This window comes from Acinonyx jubatus, chromosome D2 (genome assembly GCF_027475565.1).
Source record: "Acinonyx jubatus isolate Ajub_Pintada_27869175 chromosome D2, VMU_Ajub_asm_v1.0, whole genome shotgun sequence".
Taxonomy (NCBI): domain Eukaryota; kingdom Metazoa; phylum Chordata; class Mammalia; order Carnivora; family Felidae; genus Acinonyx; species Acinonyx jubatus.
Window position 1 is genome coordinate 65,942,362 of NC_069393.1, and position 18,969 is coordinate 65,961,330.

The window sequence follows — 18,969 nt, forward strand, 5'->3', positions numbered from 1 at the left end:
GACAAGGCGATCGAATTGTTTGAAGTACGTGAAAATGTGGCGTTTGGGGAGGAGACACCTAGAATGGGGAGAGTTAAAGGGGGATTTTGAGGCCAGCGAGATAACTGAAGTGAATGGTAACTAGTCTCCCAAAGCAGCGTGTTTGAGTCAAGAATTCTTGGCGGAGAGGATGGAGAATTTACTTGGTTGAGGAGGTGGTATCTGTACACCTTTCAGGTGACGGGCTGGGTCTGTAGATAATGCCACAGGTTTGGTGTCCTGGCAAGGACTGAGAATTTTATCTTCCAAAAAGTGGAAACATTTTTACCTCTTTTCCTGCAGCTGCTTTCAGCAGTGTGTGACTGCAGGGACTTCCGATCTGTGGGTCCATGGATTTGGGTATGTTCCTGTTACATCTTTTTTTCTTGCTGTCTCTTTAGAGTGTGAACATGGCTATGCCTCAACGTTCCCCTCCATGCCGAGCCCGCGGCTGCAGCATTCAAAGCCCCCAAGGAGATTGACCCGGGCACAGAAACACAGCAACGGGAGCAGCAACACCAGCACTGCCAACAGGTAGCAAGCTGTGGGAGGAGGTTTAGAAAGGGTTGCTGGTGGGAGGGAGCACACGCTCAGGCAAAAATGCAGGCCCTGGTGACCTTAGTTCTCTAATACAAGTCTAGAGCAGCACTGAATAATAGCCAAATGAGTTCCTTTGCGACCGTCCTTGGAGATTTGGCCCTTTTAAAATAATAAACTCTGGATATCCTAACCTGACTTTGTGTGGAAGGGAAGAAGTGGAATCCGAAAGACCACTAAAGAGTTCTTGCTGGGATTAAGCCAGGAGGTCTGTGACGGATGGAGAGCGACAATAAGTTGAGGGACTTCACAGCATGTGTCCATGCATGCAACCGAGTGCTAAAAGTAATCTTGGGCCAGCCTTAAACTTGGATGATCCAAGAATTTCTAAAACCCAGAAATAGCTCAGGCAGGATATAAAGCAGAATCAAGGGTTTTGTTAAAGGAATAAAAATATTTAGAGAAGGAAGTTAGTGGGCATGGTCTATTTGTTGTTTATGGATGAAAGGGAAGACCATGCTATGAAAGTGTTGTCTCTTATTGGGTAAGATTGAATTGGTAAGGGAGATTTTAAATTAAAAACAACAAATGACACAAAGAATATGCTTATTTTTCAGTCCAAAGAGGTCCCTAGAAAATGCTTGTCTGGGTGTATTCAGACACAGTTGACTGACATTTTTTGAAAACTTTTGGTAGTGTCTGGCTGTCTCGTCAGTGTTTTGTCCCAGAGGGCCAGCAAATTGTAAGGATTCATCTCATAGGAAGTTTTCAAAAGGCCATCTTAAAATCAACAGATGTTGTCTTTTCCATCAGTAAGAGGAATTAAATGAGACCTTTTTTCCTGTTTCCCAAAGAGAATACAAGCATTTTTTTTTGGAGAGGTACAGAGCAATCTCTCAGTTACTAAGTTTGCTTGAGGAGTTTGGAGAACTCCGGACAAGTAGTTGGGTAGTAACTTGAAGAAGCAGATTGGGAAGAGAGCAGGAGTAGGGGCTCTTACTAATTGATGCAGGAAACCTGAGGCTCCTATAGATAATAATTAAGCTTAAAAGGTTGGATCTTCCCACTCTGTATTTTTGACACTGCTGAGGCAAAACTAGGATTCACTCTTCTCCCTTTGACTAATCGTTAAAGCTGTGTTTTCTTTTTTGGCTTCATCATTAAGAGTATTTTGTATCTTTTAAACTTAATTTTTAAAATTGTAAAACTAATTACCCATGAACTTGATAATGTTATATTTTTATGTGTGGGCCTAGAGGGTTTGCTATAGTATGATGGGTTTAGGATGAAAATATGTAACATGATATACAGTATTAAAACAATAAATACAAATTTTCTTGTTCACAGTTTCTCTGGTTAATGTCTCAGCAATTAGGATCTATATTCAAGAATTCATGGGTTTTTCAACCCACGTGTAGGTTAAAAAAATTTTTTTTTTTTTTAATTTAGAGATGTGCAGAGAGTACCAGATAGGAAACCAGGCCTGGGTTTTGTTATGCTACAAGTATTTATTGAGTTTTTCCTATTTTATAGAAATCAGGTAAATGATATCGTTACATTTTCTCTTCATCTCTGTTCTCATCTGTAAAATGAAGGGATGGTCTACATACTCACCAAGGTCCCTACCTCCCCTGAAGTTCTGTGACACTGATTTATTGATACTTTTAGAGATCAGTTACTATATTAGTTATTCAATATACCACTTCCATCATTGCAGATGTGACATTTTTACTAACAATTCAAGGATTATAGAGGCATTAATTAGACATTCATTTCTAGATTTTACCAGTTATGTTGCAGGTCATGAATAAGTCTTTGTCATCTGTTGACTTACACTTTGCTCAGCTTGGAGTTTTGACTCAGTGCTGTTTCTCTTTTGTGGTAGTGTTCCTTTTAGGATTCTGTGATTGTGTGTAGGACCACAGTGCTAATTACCATATGTTTTAACATAGCATATCAGAAAATTTTAAAACTACAGGCATGCCATGTTGTTCTTACAGTACCCATGGGAAAATAATTGTGTATATACTGGACCACCCAAGGCTAAGGAAGATAATTTTTCATGGAAATGTAAGTAATAAGAAGGAAAGAGAAAGAAATAGAGTTCAGAATGTATTAAGGCCCACCCATGGGTAGGGTTTAGGCCGGGGCCTATAGATGAGAACTAGTATGTTAAGTGGAACATTAGAAATTATTTTTCCTTACATTCATTTAAAATTTCTGCTTCATGGACTAGAGGAGCCAAGGATCAATTTCCAGTGTCAGGGTATGTGGAAATGGGGTTGTTAGTCCATTTGAAGGAGACCTTATAGACTTCTGTTAACCTTAAGCCTATTACTGGACTTAAAAGAAATTTTATTATATTGGTTACATAGAGCATATATACATATATGTATATATACATATATATACATATATACATAGAGAAAGAATACTTGTAAAAATTTCCACTTGTAGTCATCTTAAACAAGGAAAGGAATATAGTTAGGAGTATATTTGTTTTATTTTCGGGAACAAAAAGCACTTGTGTCGAAGTTGTTACTGTTATGCATCTTGGATGTTGGGTATGTTGTATGTCATACGATGACATTCATTTCTCTGACATTGTAGGATCTTTTAGATATAATGTTGGTTGATTTTTCCCCCCTAATATTGTCAGGTATAATATGGTCTTCCTGATATAAAATGTTATTTTATAAATTTATGGGTGAATGTTAACTCCTAATATTATAAGTCTTGAAATCTTATTTTCACACAAGTACAAAGGAGAGAAAATAAGTGATGTAATGTGATATTACAAGCATGTACCTTGAAAATCTCAGTAATTTCATCTTTTGGTATCCTTCTAACTGACAGTTCAGAAGTGGGATCTATAATATGTAATTATTTTTTAAATACCTGGTTGACTTTACTGTAGTCTTGGTCATGGCCTTCTGGCACATTTCCTGAAATTACCCTTCCTGAGATGTTGCTGGTATTAGAAAACCTGGCTGCAATTGCTATCTGGCTCATTGAGGAGCATCAGATAAGCTTAAATTCCCAGCGTTTTAACTCTTTGGTCTCACAACTGAAAAATTTCAAGATCTGTCAGCTTTAGAACTCTACTAACACTAGTCTGCCTGGCTTCACTGTAATGCTGATTTTCTCCTAAATACTTCATGAATTTACCTTCTTTTCTCTTATCTTCATTACGACCCTCCTGATGAGATACCATCCATCTCTCAACCTGGAGAACCATCATAACCTCCTAACTTGTATCTGTGCAACCACTCCTGCCCCATATACAATTCTGATTAATTATATTGGCTAGCTGCCTTTCAGTTCCTTCAGTACACCATGTTTCCTCCTGCTTCACCGTCTTTGCACATATTCTGTTCTTTCCCCTTTTGCCAAATTGTGTCTGTCTAATAACACTCATTTCCACTCAGTCATAACTTCTGGGAAGCTTTTCTTCATCTGCCAAAGTAGATAAGGTAGTCACGTACCTGATGGCACGTTCATGAATATACAGTTTGTAGATACATACAGTTCTCTGACTGAAGAATTCATGTCTCATTCATTGGACTAGAAGCTATATGAAAGCAGAAATTGAATCTCTACTGCTTAAGGATTTATCCCCAGTAACTATTACAGTGCTTTGTACATCGTAGGTGTTTCTTAAAGAATGGAAGGTTTTCAAACTCCAGGTAGCCTGCCTTCTTTAGGAATTGAGTTTCTCTTTTGTGCTGAGTATCATATTCAACTCTGGAAGGAAAAATTATGCAATTCCTGCTTTGGCAAACTCTGAATACTTTTTTTTTAAAGTTATTTATTTATTTATTTTGAGAGAGATAGAAACAGCACAAGTAGGGGAGGGGGGAGAAAGAGAGAGAGAGGGAGGGAGGGAGGGAGGGAGAAATCGAATCCCAAGCAGGCTCCATGCTGCCAGCACAGAGCCCAATGCAGGGCTTGAACTCCCAAAGCCACAAAATCATGACCTGTTCTGAAACCAAGAGTTAGACGCTTAACGGACTGAGCCACCCAGGCACCCCTGATTACTTTGTATCCTAAAGGACGTTAACAATAATACATCTGGAAGGGAAAATAATATGTAGTATTTGAAGAGTAAAGAACTCAAACTACTATAATATACTAAGTGTATATTATAGTATACTATAATATAGTCTGTAAGTATATTATAGTAGACTGTAGAATGTTGCACTTAATTTTAAAGAACATTCATTGTCATCTTGTCACGAAAAATATTAAAACTTGTATATGTAAGAACCATAAGTCTATCAAATATTGGCAGTAAATGTTGGTATGAGCTTATGACACATAGCAATTGCATTGTTTTAAGATGATGTAGGAAGTGGTAGTAAGTACCAGTTTATGCTTGAATTTTAAGTTGAGAAAAATTTATTCTATTTGGTATTTTTTGGATATTAAGGAATCTCACAATAACAGCTATATTTCAGTTCTACCTGCTTAGGATTGAGGACATCAAAAAACAAAACAACTTTCTTTTTGCTTGTAAGGCTTTAGTTTAACTTTTCTTAAAACTACAGAATAATTAAATATGTTAGTCTTAGAGGAAATGATTGTAGTGTTATGTTTTCAGGTTTGTAGCCTTTTGAGCTGGCTTTGTGCATTATTAGTTTTTGGGGGGAATAGTGGTGAATTCTTTTTTTAGGATAGTTGTAGAGGATTTTTTCCAGTAGAAGTAATTTGAAATTTGTTATATCTTCTGTTTTTATTTTTAAACATGTACCTATTTGTTCACTAAATAGTTGAATGAAACCATATAGTTATTGTGAAATTTCTTTTTACTATTCTGTGCTTTTCAAATTTTCTGTATCAAGAAATAGTTTCTGGGGCACCTGGGAGGCTCAGTCGGTTGAGCGTCCGACTTCAGGTCAGGTCACGATCTCGCGGTCCGTGAGTTCGAGCCCCGCGTCGGGCTCTGGGCTGATGGCTCAGAGCCTGGAGCCTGCTTCCGATTCTGTGTCTCCCTCTCTCTCTGCCCCTCCCCCGTTCATGCTCTGTCTCTCTCTCTGTCTCAAAATAAATAAATGTTAAAAAAAATTAAAAAAAAAGATAGAAAAAAAAATTAAAAAAAAAAAAAGAAAGAAATAGTTTCTGAGTCTCTGTCGAGTAGAAAATTCCCAAAGTTTCAGGACAAAAGTAGAGATTAGTAGCAGTTAAATTCTTTGTGATATTAGTATTGTTCTTCAGTATTTTCCAAACGTTGAGTGATTAACACAGCCTATGTAATGTTTTCTGTGATATTCTTTGACTAAAACCAAGTTTAAATGAAAAATTCTCAAGAATTATTTATATGCCTCACTCTAAACAAACTCAGACTTTCCATTAAATGCTTCATTGAAACAGAAGTTTACTGTTGCAGAGTTTCTAAAGGACATACTCCCTGTGGAAGTATTGTTTCAAGGAGACATGATGATCATGACTTATAAGTCAGTAGGACAGCTGCTTATGTTCCTATTTGATGAGCAGTCTTTTGCCAGAATATTGAATACATGATGTAGAAGATCACAAATTTTAGAAAGGGAATTCAGGATTTCATTTGGTATAGTTCTCTGCTTTATGAAGGTAAGATATTAAGAATCATTTTGTGATTAAAACTCATGTGGCCTAGAGATGGTAAGAGATACCTATTTAACTATAAGTGGTGGTTGGTTTAAGATCAGTCTGGATTTTAAGCAGAATATGCATCATTCTAACAAGATGAGACTGGTGGCCTGAAGAAAGCTTTTTCCTTCTAGATTTCCTCTTACAAATGAAACAGCGTTACCTCCTTTTGGGTATAGTATGATATCTTAAGTGAAGCTGTTTTCCAAACAAATCTAATGAAAGAGGTTTGATGATATGGTTTGACCAAGTATATTTGATCAGTAATGCCAATGTAATTTAAGTGTGCATATTTTTTGTTAGATTATTTTTATTTTTCATTTTGGCTTCCTACATTTTAAAGCACTGGCAGCCTTCCCCCATCCCCGCGCTCCCCTCCCCCCCCCTGCCCCCGGCTGTGTGTGTGTGTGTACACACCATCTTCGTTACCATTTAATGAAGGAAACACATGTTGTCAAGTAAATATATAAATATATTATTTCAAACTGTGATGAGTTTAATATGAGGGAAATATAGGATTCCATGGGGAGCATAACAGAGGACCTGATTAAGTTTGATAGATGAAGGCAGGCATCTCAAGAATTGAACCTTTTGCAGTCTTGCTTTCTCTTATCTTGAATGTTTTTTCATGTTCATACACATCTGTTAAATAATTTTTAATTATAGTATGATACTCTGATTCATGTGTATACCATAATTCGTTAACCCAGTCATCCATTGATGACATTTAAGTTATTTTTAGATTATTTTTTTCATTTGAAACAGGGCACTATGAACAGACAACTTTGTGCAGATACCTCTGTGCATTTGTCCACCTAGATCCTTCGGATAAACATGAAGAATCAGAATTCTTGGCTCAAAGAGTAGAATCCATCTTCAATAATAATGAATAGTAACCCCTTACATTTAATATACTACTTATGCATAAATACCTGTAATGTACATTATTACCTCATTTGAATTTCATAACAGTTCTGTGAGGTAAAATGAAAATATTTTCCCTATTTTTTTGATGAGGAAACTGGACTGGCATTCAATGCAAGGTAACTTGCACAGGTAGAACTAGGAGATGAGACAGATCCCTGGATTTGTTTCTCTAGGATCAGCAAATAATCCTCAGTAATAATTTACTTAAAGGGGTGCCTGAGTGGCTCAGTCTGTTAAGTGTCCGACTTCAGCTCAGGTCATGATCTCACAGTTTGTGAGTTCAAGCCCCGCGTCGGTCTCTGTGCTGACAGCTGACAGCCTGGAGCCTGCTTCAGATTCTGTGTCTCCCTCTCTCTCTGCCCCTCACCTGCTTTCTCGCTCGCTCTTTCTCTCTCTCTCTCAAAAATAAATAAAACATTAAAAAAAAAAAAAAAACTAAGACTCAGTGACTGTACCCTGAAATTTTTGTGTTAGTGCTCTCCTCTTCCGCTCTGCCAAATGCTTGAAACATGTGGTCAGCATCTGCTACTTTAATGCCTTCCCACCAATATTTTTCAACTTTTGTAATTTGCTTCCTTTTTCACTATAGCTACTGAGACTGCTTTCTTAAAGGTAATTAGTAACCAAATGTATTGAACTGACACTATATATATATATAACTGTTGCTATACATGCTTCCCTACAATAGAGTTTATGGTATGTTTGGAAATATATGTATATAATAAAATGGTAAATAATACAAGTCAGTAAGATGTCATAAACATGGCTGTTTTTATTTATCAGATGACAGTATACAGATTAAATTATTTAGATTTATAGAAAAGATTACAATAGGTTCTTGTAGAAATGCTGTAGACTCCTAGTATATACTTATTCATTGATTAACTTTAACATACATTCAGGGAGATATAGGGATTCCATAACTTAATGTAAGTGAAATTCCTTGCATTTTATCTAAGTAACTAATTTCTTTTTTTTTTTTTTTAATTTTTTTAATGTTTATTTATTTTTGAGACAGAGAGAGACAGAGCATGAATGGGGGAGGGTCAGAGAGAGAGAGGGAGACACAGAATCTGAAACAGGCTCCAGGCTCTGAGCTGTCAGCACAGAGCCTGACGCGGGGCCTGAACTCATGAACCGCGAGATCATGACCTGAGCCAAAGTCGGATGCTTAACCGACTGAGCCACCCAGGTGCCCCCTAAGTAACTAATTTCTTAGAAAATATTTGGTTTGATAGATAATTTTGTTATTAACGTTGCTTCATACATTTCAGGGAAAAGTATTGTGGATTTTCTTTTTATTTAGTTTTATGACATTGGATAAAAGGGTTTCTGTGCAGTATTTATTTCCTTATGTTTTTTTATCATGGGAAATATTTTTGATAGTCTTTTGAGAACACTATGTAAACACCATTTGTGGAGGCCACATGATGAGAGCTTTGAAGCCATTTGAAATGGGCATTTTTAAATTATAGAAGAATATAATTTTAAATACAGAAGAACATAATTTTTAATATAGAACATAATTTTAATTATAGAAGAATATAATTTTAAATATAGAAGAACATAAATTTGTCACATATTTTGACAAAACAACTGATTTTCCTTTATTCTTATTTTGATTAATTAGACATGGACAATTTAGGATTCTCTTTGAGGAACTGTAAAGAACCTTTCTTTTTATGTAATGAGAGACTAGCGGGTAAAAGGTAAGTTTGTTTTGGTATTAGAGGAAATGTAAATTTTGAGGTTTTAAGTTTTGATTACCATAGACTTGTGTGATAGTATATGTCTTCTATATGAATACCAGGAAAAAAGTGATTTTCAGACTCCACAAAACTCTGGGCGATATATTGTTTTTAATACGGAACGTGTTAGGATTGGTTTCTGTAGTCTTTGTTGGTAACAGTCTGCAGAAGTTACAATTTAAAATTTAAAACTAGTCTTGTTCTAAAACCATTTGATGTTCTTAACATTATCATTTTAACAGGTTATCCAGTCCATTGTCCTTTGGAAGGCAGGTTACATTCCTGGAAATAGTACAGTATGCCAAAAAGAAGTATTTGAATCTCATTTTTCTATAGAATCATGGTTTTTTAGGGAGGTTACCAAAAACCCAAAGTCTAATATTTTTATGGAATTTATCACAAACACCACATTTCATCCATTTAAAGAAACAAAACAATTTATCTACATAAAAGTTAAACATCTTCAAGTATATCTAAATTAATTAAATAGAATTACATGGTGGTTACTTAACTATTGTAAGGATATAATGCCAAAGTCATAGTGTATGTTATATAGTTGTAATTTTTTTAATGAGTTATGCCTTATTTATTTATTTGCAAAAAGTGGATGACGGAACGTGAGTTATACGAGGGCAGAGACTTTGTAATTTTACAGTATTTATATTCCTAGTGTAGGTGCTACTCATTAAATACTAAATGAATAGCTGAATACTTTGAGCATGATCATGTAGATCTGAAGGAATTTTTGAATGAAATGTTCACATATTTTTGACAAGACTTTTAGAGAGACTTAGGCACAATTGATTGCTTTGTATGAAATATAGGGGTGTTTAATGTCATTATTCTCATTGTAATTTTGTGACAGGTATCCTTATTGCAGACAAAGTTATGTTTGTGTTTTTAACATTGAAGTTGAAGCCCATATTGTCAGAATTGCTGAGTAACGTTTCTTTTATTCTTTAAACAAACATTTAAGTATTAGTAGGAATTTAATATTAACTTACTAAGTACCAGTAAGTGTTTCATACTGTTGGCCTTTTTCATAGATGTGGTAAATAACTTGGATGTTAATGATAGAGTGTAACAAGTGTGAAACACTGTCCTATGAGATGAAGGTCTCCTATTCTACACGTCCACAGGAATACTTGAGTGTGAATGGTCATAGCATTATTCATAATCACCAAAAACTGGAAACAAAATATCCATAAGCTGGTGAATGAATGGACAAACAAAATGCAGTATATTCATACAATGGAAATACTTTGAGCAATAAAAATAAACTACTCATATGTATAACAAAGTGGATGAACCTCAAAAACATTAAATGAAGTCAGATACTTAATAGTACATATTTCACATGATTCCATCATGTGAAATTTATAAAAAAGGGAAAACTGTAGAAATTAGAAAGCAGATCAGTGGTGGTCTAGGAAATGGGAGTGGAAATTGGCTGCGAATGGGCATGAGGAAACTTTTGGGGGTGATAGAAGTGTCCTAAAACTAGGTTGTGATAAAGGTTATGCAACTGTATAAATTTACTGAATCTCACTGAACTGTTTACTTAAAATGGGTGAATTTTATAGTATGCATATTATACCTCAGTAGAAGTGTAAAAGAAAAAGAAAATTGCCCATTCCTGTTTATTGCACTAAGATGAGTCTTGAACATGTGACAGATGCTAAAAGAAGTAAAGGTGTAGCGAATGAATGAATGAATGAATGAATGCATAAATATTAAGCAATGAAGCCTTTAAAACTTGAAATAAACCAATAAGAGGTTAGAAGTAGGGAGTGTAGCCAGTTGGAAAAAGGTACCTCCATTCTCCTACAGCTACCAAAGCAAGGAGATTCAGCTGTCCTGCCAGCCTCTCTTCTACTACTCTCTTTGAGAATCACTGTTCTGTGTGATGTACTTCTCTTAGTAAGATTCTTTGAAATAGATGCATAACATCTAGTACCGTAAAGAAGAATGTAATATATTAACAATAAAACTTAGGATCGATTTCAAAAAAAAATGGGCTTTATATTATAAGTAATGCTGTTAATTATGGTTCCATTCATTTCTTTTCCCACCAAAGTACTGAATGTCTATTTCATGCCCAACTCTATCCTAAAATATCAAATTACAATTTTGAAGTCAAGGGATTTAGGAAATCACCTATATTTTCTCCATTTTTTTTTATTTTATTTTTTTTTTTTTACATTTATTTTTGAGAAACAGAGTGAGACAAAGCGTGAACGGGGGAGGGGCAGAGAGAGTAGGAGACACAGAATCCGAAGCAGACTCTAGGCTCTGAGCTGTCAGCACGGAGCCTGATGCGGGGCTTGAACTCCAGGACCATGAGATCATGACACAAGCCAAAGTCAGATGCTTAACCGACAGAGCTACCCAAGCCCCCTGATATTTTCTCCATTTTTAAACATTTTTAGAATGTTGCTCTGTAATAGAATGTGTTATCACACATCAAATATCCTGTTTTAACTTTTGGAAGTATGCTTAAGAGCAGTAATTTTAATTTCAAAATTCCCTGTGGTTCTTTTAAAAATTAAAAAAATTTTTTTTAATTTTATTTTTGAGAGAAACAGATCAGAGTGTGGGCGGAGGAGGGGCAGAGAGAGAGACACACACAGAATCTGAAGCAGGATCCAGGCTCTGAGCATCAGCATGGAGCCTGAAGCAGGGTTTGAACCCATGAACTGTGAGATCATGATCTGAGCCCAAGTTGGACGCTTAGCCGACTAAGCCATCCAGGCGCTTCTATCTGTAGTTTTTAATATTGCTCTCTCACCTAAGAAGTGATTATTTCATAAATAATGTGTAACTTTAGTATGTATTAGATACTTCTTAATTTCTGGCACTGCTAAGAATAGAAAGTGAGGTAGTTATCTTTTATTTTAAATTCATAACATGTTTAAAAAGTAATAGTTGTATATAGTAGCAAGAGTCCATTAATACCAAGTGGCTTATAAAGAAGAATAACATTTCCCTGCCTTATCTTTCCCCTTCCATTTTCTACTTCCTAGACACTACCACTTCCAACGATGTAACAATTTCTTCGGCTGTTTGCTTTCTTATTTATTTATTTATTTTTTTTTAAGCTTTCATTTATTAAGTAATCTCTACTCCCAGTGTGGGGCTTGAACTAATAATCCCACGATCAAGAGTTCCATGCTCTTCCAACCAAGCCAGCCAGGTGCCCCTGCTTTTTTATTTCTAAATAAGAAGCAGGGAGCCTAGGTGGTTTAGTCAATTAAGTATCTGACTCTTGACTTCGGGCTTAGGTCATGATCTCAGGGTTCATGAGATCAAACCCCCTTTTGGTTTCTGGGCTGTATGCTGACAGGGGCAGAGCTGGCTTGGGATTCTCTCTCTCCCTCTGTCTGCCACTCCCCTGTGCTATCTCTCAAAAATAAATAAATATTTAAATAAATAAACGAGAAGCTTGTCCTGCTTATTATCTATTGATTTCCTGTTACAGAAGATGAAGACTTGACTGTCTATACTCTTAACTAACAGCAGACTAATTGTATGCCAGAAATGAAAATTTTTTTAAGTGGACATAAATATAGATATTTCCCAAAGGAATGTTTTTAAATTATGTACTTTCTAGTAATTTATATTATTAGTCTCCCACAATAAGGAATTAATATTTTACTCTCATTTTTTAGTACTTTGTGGTACGTTAGATTATTGCCTCAATTTCTGGATGAGGCTTACTACTTTTTTAAAAAATAAGTTTTGTTTGGATATAATTTCTATACAATAAAACCCCCCAGTTTTTAGTATATAATTCAGTGGCTTGACATATGTATACAGTCCTACAATCTCCAGCAAAATTATGATATAGAACATTTTCATCACCTCAAAATATTACCTCATGCTTCTTGACAGTTTCCTATCTGTACCTCTTGTTCCTGGCAACTTCTGAACTGTTCTGTCTCTGCAGTTTTGCCATTTTTACAGTTTTATATAAATAAAATCATATACATACTCTTTTGTGTCATATTTCTTTCACTTAGCATAGGGTTTTGGGTTTTTTTTTTAATGTTTATTTTTGAGAGAGAGGAAGAGCACAAGTAGGGAAGAGGCAGAGAGAGAGAGGGAGACACAGAATTCAAAGCAGGCTCCAGGCTCTGAGTTGTCAGCGCAGAGTTCAAAGTGGGGCTCGAACCGTGAACCATGAGGTCATGACCTGAGCTGAAGTCGGACACTTAACTGACTGAGCCACTCAGGCACGCTTAGCATAGTGTTCTTTGAGATTCATTCATGGTGTTCTGTATTTCAACAGTTCAGTTCTCTATATTGCTGAGTAATAGTCCATTGTATGAATCTACCACAATTTGTTTATCCATTCACCAGTTGATAGACATTTAGGTTGCATATAGTTTTTAGCTATTATACGTAAAGATGCCATGTACTTTCACGAACAGCTCTTTGTGTATATATGTACCTAGGAGTGACATTACTGAGTCATGGAGTAAGTGTATATTTAACTTTATAAAGAAATTGCCAAACCATTCTCCAAAGTGTCTGTACCCATTTTACATTCTGACTAGCAGTGTAAGAGACTTTCAGTAGCTCCACAACCTGGATGGCCCTTGGCACTGTCAGTCTTTGTAAATTTTAGCCATTCTAGTGGGTGGGTCATGATAGCTTCTGGTTTACTTTGCATTTTCCTTATAACTGATAATCATGGGCATCTTTATATATGCTTGTTTGGTATTGATATATCTTCTTTGGGGAAGTGTCTGATTATTTTCTGCATTTCTTCTCTTGAGTTGTTTGTTTTCTTGTTGAGCTGTAAAGTATTCTTTGCAAATTCTGGATATAAGTTCTTTACTGTGTATGTGTTTTGCAAATGTTTTCTCCTACTCAGTGGTTTACCTTTATCATTTTTTTTAAATGCTTATTTATTTTTGAGAGAGAGACAGGGTGCCAGCAGGGAAGGGGCAGAGAGATGGAGACACAGAATCTGAAGCAGGCTCTAGGCTCTGAGCTGTCAGCACAGAGCCCAGTTCAGGGCACGAACTCATAGTGAGATCATGACCTGAGTCAAAGTTGGACACTTAACCGACTAAGCCACCCAGGCGCCCCAGCCTTTATCATTTTCTTAACAGTGTCTTTTGAAGAACCAAAGATGCATATTTTGATGAAGTCCAGTTGATATTTGTCATTTATTGTTCATGCTCCTTATGTCCTAAGAAATCTTTTCATAATCCAAGATCATGAGTATTTTCTCTTGTTTTCTTCTAGCAGTCTTACAGTTTTAGGTTTTACATTTAGATCTAAGCTTTATTTAGAGTTAATTTTTGTAGAAGGTGTGAGGCAAGGGCTAAATACCATTTTTTGGCAAATAGACATCTGGTTGTTCTAGTACTATTTTTTGAAAAGACTATATTTTCTACATTGAATTACCTTAGCATCTTTGTAAAAAATCATTTGACCATATATGTGCAAATCTATGATTGGTCCATTGATCAAAATATTTATTTTATTTCAAAACCATATTGTCTTCATTACTATAGTTTTGTTTTTTTTTTTTAATAAGTCATGGAATCAGGTAGTGTAAGTCTTCCAATGTGCTCCTTTTTTCAAAAGTTCCTTTGACTATTTTAGGTCTTTTGCAATTTAAGATACATTATAAAATCTGCTTGTCAGTTTCTATAATAAAGCCTACTAGAAATTTGATGGGGATTGCATTGACTCTGTAGGTTAATTTGGGGAGACCTGACACATGTGAATTATATTGTATCTTTTTATTAATGAATATGGTATGTCTCTTCATTTTGTCAATTATTTAGATTTTTTTATGTTTTATTTTTTAAATGCTTATTTATTTTTGAGAGAGAGAGCACAAGTGAGAGAGGGGCAGAGAGACAGGGGGAGACACAGAATCCAAAGCAGGCTCCAAGCTCTGAGCGGTCGGCACAGAGCCTGATGCAAGGCTCAAACTCACGAACCATAGATCGTGACCTGAGCCGAAGTCAGGTGCCCCTAGATGTTTTTAAAGTTCAGCAATATTTTGTAGTTTTTCAGAATGTGAGTAATGTATGTATTTGTTAAATTTATCCTTAAGTATTTATTATTCTTTGATGCTATTATTGTAAATGGCAATTGAATTTGGTATATTTTAATAATTTGTATATTCCTTAGGGTTTTCTAAATAGATGATAAATGATGTTTACAGTAAAGATATTTTTACTTCTTCCTTTCCATTCTATATATTTCTTTTTCCTGCCTTATTTTACTGGTGAGGACCTCTAATACAGTGCTACATAGAAGTAGTGAGAGTGAACATCCTTACCTTGTTCCTCATCTTGAGAAAACATGCATCCTTTCACCATGGAGTATGATAATTTTTTGTAGATGCCTTTTCACAGGTTCAGGAAATTCTTAATTTATGAGGGGTGTGTGTGTGTGTGTTTTAAATCTTTAATAGATGCTGAATTTTGTCAAATGCTTTTTCTTCACTTATTGAGATTATACTATACTGTATTTTTTTATTCTGTTAATGTGGTCAGTTACAGTGATTGATATTTTTGTTGAATCTTAAATCAGTCTTGCATTCCTGGAGTAAACTCTACTTGGTCATGGTGTAGTTTGCAATACTGATGCCAACACCCTGCAGTTAACACAGCGTCCACAAGTCTAAGGTGCAGTCCTCAACATGACTGCCCTCACTACAGATGCCAGCTGTAAGTTCAGGAGTCTCTAGGCCACCTACCCTTCTGACTATCTGGCTACCAATTTGGGGGTTCTCACAATCCCCTCAAGTTTGTTAATTCACTAGAACTACTCACAGAACTCAGGAGAGCACTATACTTATTACAGATTTTATTATAAATGATACAAATCAAGACTAGCCAAATGAAGAGATATATAGGGCAAAGTTTGGGAGAGTTGGGAACATGGAGCTTTTGTGTTTTTTCTCTGTAGAGTCAAGATGCATTGCCTTCCTGGCACATGGATGTATTTACCAACCAAGAAGCTCACCTGAGCCTCAGATTTCAGAGTTTTTATTTCATTATGTAGTCATAATTGATTGAATCATTGGCCACATGATTGAACTCAATCTCTAGTGACCATTCTCTCCCTGGAGGTTAGGAGGTCAGGTGATATCAGTGTCTTACAGCCTCAACCCTCTAATCACACAGTTCATCTTTCTGGCAAGACCAGCCCCCGATTTGAGTCATCTCTTCAGCATAAATTCAAGCGTGGTCCAGGGCTCCACCATGAATAATGTAGACACTCCTATAACATGAAAATTCCAAGGTTTCAGGAAGTCAGAACAAAGGCCAAATTTTTTTTATTGTAAAACTCATACTTTCTATTTGCTGTTGGATTCAGTTCACTAAGAATTTTTGTGTCTATGTTCATAAAGGATAGTAATCTGGTTTTTAGGTTTTTCCCCCCCAGTGTAATTTCTTTGTCAGAGTTTGCTATCAGGATAATACTGGCCTCAAAATGAGTTGGGAAGTGTTTCTTCTTCCTTTATTTTTTGAAAGATTTTATGCTTAGTAACATTTGCCAATGAAAACTTCTGGGCCTAGACTTTTCTTTGTGGGAAGGTTTTTGATTATGGATTCAGTTTCTTTAATAGATGCAAGAATATTCAGGGTTTCTAATTATTCTTGAGTCAGTTTTGATAATTTTTATCTTTCAAGAGATTTATCCATTTTATCTAAGTTGTTTGAATATATTGGCATAAAGTTGTTCATCATATTCTCTTACCATTCTTGTAATGTGTGTCATCCATAGTGATGTGTGCTCTTTCATCCTGGTGGCTTTTTGTTTTGTTTTTTTTATTGGTAGTTTCTGTCTCTTTCATCAGTCTTAGAAGTTTATCAGTTTTGCTGACCTTTTTAAAGTCAGCTTTTAGTTTAGTTTTGTTTTTTTTCCCCCCTAAGTTTATTTATGTTGAGAGAGAGAGCAAGAATCCCAAGCAGGCTCTGCACTGTCAGTGCAGAGTCTAATGTGAGATTTGAACTCACCAGTCGTGAGATAATGAAATCAAGAGTTTGGGCCACCCAGGTGCCCCAGTCAGCTTTTGGTTTTATGGCTATTCTCCGTTGTTTCCTGTTTCTTATTTTGGTCATTCTTGTTCTTGTCTTTATTTTTCTTCTGTACTTCATAGTTTATCAGCCTCAGCACTTGACAATTTGGGCCAGATAATTCTGTTTTGAGCATCATAAGATGTTTAGCAGCATCCCTGACCTCTCCTTACAAAATGCCAGTGGATCTCCCTAGTTGTAATAACAGAATGTCTCCAGACATTGCCAAATATCTTCTGGTGAGCAAAATAGCCCACACTTGACAACCATTGCCCAACTTCTTTCAGTTTAGTGTGCTTCTTTTTCTAGCTTCTAAATGTGGAATCTCAGATCATTGATTTTGGACTCCACCCCCAACAAAAATATTTAAAGCTAAACATTTGTCTCAAAGCACTGCTTTAGCTGTATTGAGCAAATTTTGATTATGTTGCATTTTCTTTATTATCCAGTTGAAGGTGTGTGTGTGTGTGTGTGTGTGTGTGTGTGTGTGTATGTATACACACACACACACACACACACACACAAACATATATATTTTTTAAAGATTTTATTTTTTTAAGTAACGTGGGACTCAAACTTACAGCCCTGAGATCAAGTGTTGCATGCTCTACCAACTGAGCCAGCTGGGCACCCTTATTTTCTAATTTCTTTGTGATTTGTTCTTTAACCTGTAACTTATTTCCTTCCTCTATTTCTTTGAGTTTAATTTGCTCTTCTTTTCATAGCTTCTTAAGGTAAAAGAATTTACTCTGTATAACTTTAGTAGTGAAAATTATACTTTACAAAGTGTATAACTTAGGGATATTTATGTAGTGAGCCAAAAGATTTATCGGAGGCTTAAATTAGGGTGTTGGCTATATTTGAAATAAGAATTGCTTTTTACTGAATTCATTTCATATGTAATTAAAATTTTCCCCTGTTTATTGAAAGTGAACATGCAGAAAAACAAATCCTAAGTGTACAGTTTGATGAATTTTCACAAAGGTAAAGAAATAAAATATTACAGACTCTCTTCGAAGCCCTTCCCTTTGACTCTTTCCAGTGAGTGTCACCCTCTCCCTGAGGCAACCACTATTCTAACTTTTGATACTTTAAATTAATTTGGCCAGGTTTGAGCTTGTATGGGTGGAGTTATACAGTATATGTTTTTGTGTCTGCCTTTTTTCATTCAACATTATGTTGAAATTAGAAGATTCATCCATGTTATTGAATAAAAGGTGTTCATTTTCAATGCTCTGTAGTATTACATTGTATGAGTATTTCACAATTTGTTTATTCTACTATTGATGGACATTTGTTTCTAATTTTTGGCTAGTATGAAAAGAATAAGCATTGCTTTGTATGTTCTTTGATGAACATATATATTATTTTGGTATATGCCTATGTGTGGAGATGCTGAGTCCATGTAAGGATTGCATATATTCAGCTTTCATATGTAAGTTTTAAGGGAAATTTAATTGATTGTAGTTATTGTTACACATCCTTTTTAGACACTTGCTTTTTTTGTGACCTTAGTTATTACGGTAGTTATGCTTTTGTCATTGTTAAGGAAAAAGCAGTATGTTTCTTACAAGGCATTTTTCCTAAAAGCCTGCAATATTCAAGTTTTAGTGTTTTTATGGTTTTTAAAATGTAACTTTGATAGGAACAAATATACAAAATTACCTTCTTGAAAGAATTACTTTAATAAGTAAGTCCTGGAGGTAAAAAGTATGACATAGGGAATATAGTCCATAAAATTGTAATAACATTGTTTGGTGACAGATGGTGACTACACTTACTAAGTGAGCACTGAGTAATGTATGGAATTGTTGAATCATTATGTTGTGTACCTGAAACTAGTTTAATACTGTATGTTAATTATACTTCAATAAAATTTAATTTAAAAAAGGAATAATTACTGTATTGCCAGTTAGCATGGTTTTCTTCTTTTACAGTGTTTTTCAAACTATCTCAGCACTAATGTGGCTGAAGTTTTCTGTTTTTCTTCTCCTTTAAATATATGTATATGAAATTACAAACTTTAAGATACAATTAGTAGATATTTGTTTAGCTTCAGA

General features: G+C 35.3%; 1 protein-coding gene across 5 annotated transcripts in view; it reads left to right on the top strand.

Annotated features, from left to right (window-relative positions):
* Positions 1-18,969, top strand: part of MXI1 (MAX interactor 1, dimerization protein) — a 78,674-nt gene that overhangs the window by 18,306 nt on the left and 41,399 nt on the right. For 4 of the 5 annotated variants that reach the window (XM_015082958.3, XM_053207854.1, XM_015082957.3 and 1 more), the window contains exon 2: positions 420-552. In XM_015082958.3, the coding sequence (XP_014938444.2) occupies positions 420-552 (133 nt within the window). Of the gene's footprint in view, positions 1-419; positions 553-8,740; positions 8,820-18,969 lie in introns of those variants that run through there. The other variant, XM_053207855.1, reaches the window with a different exon arrangement.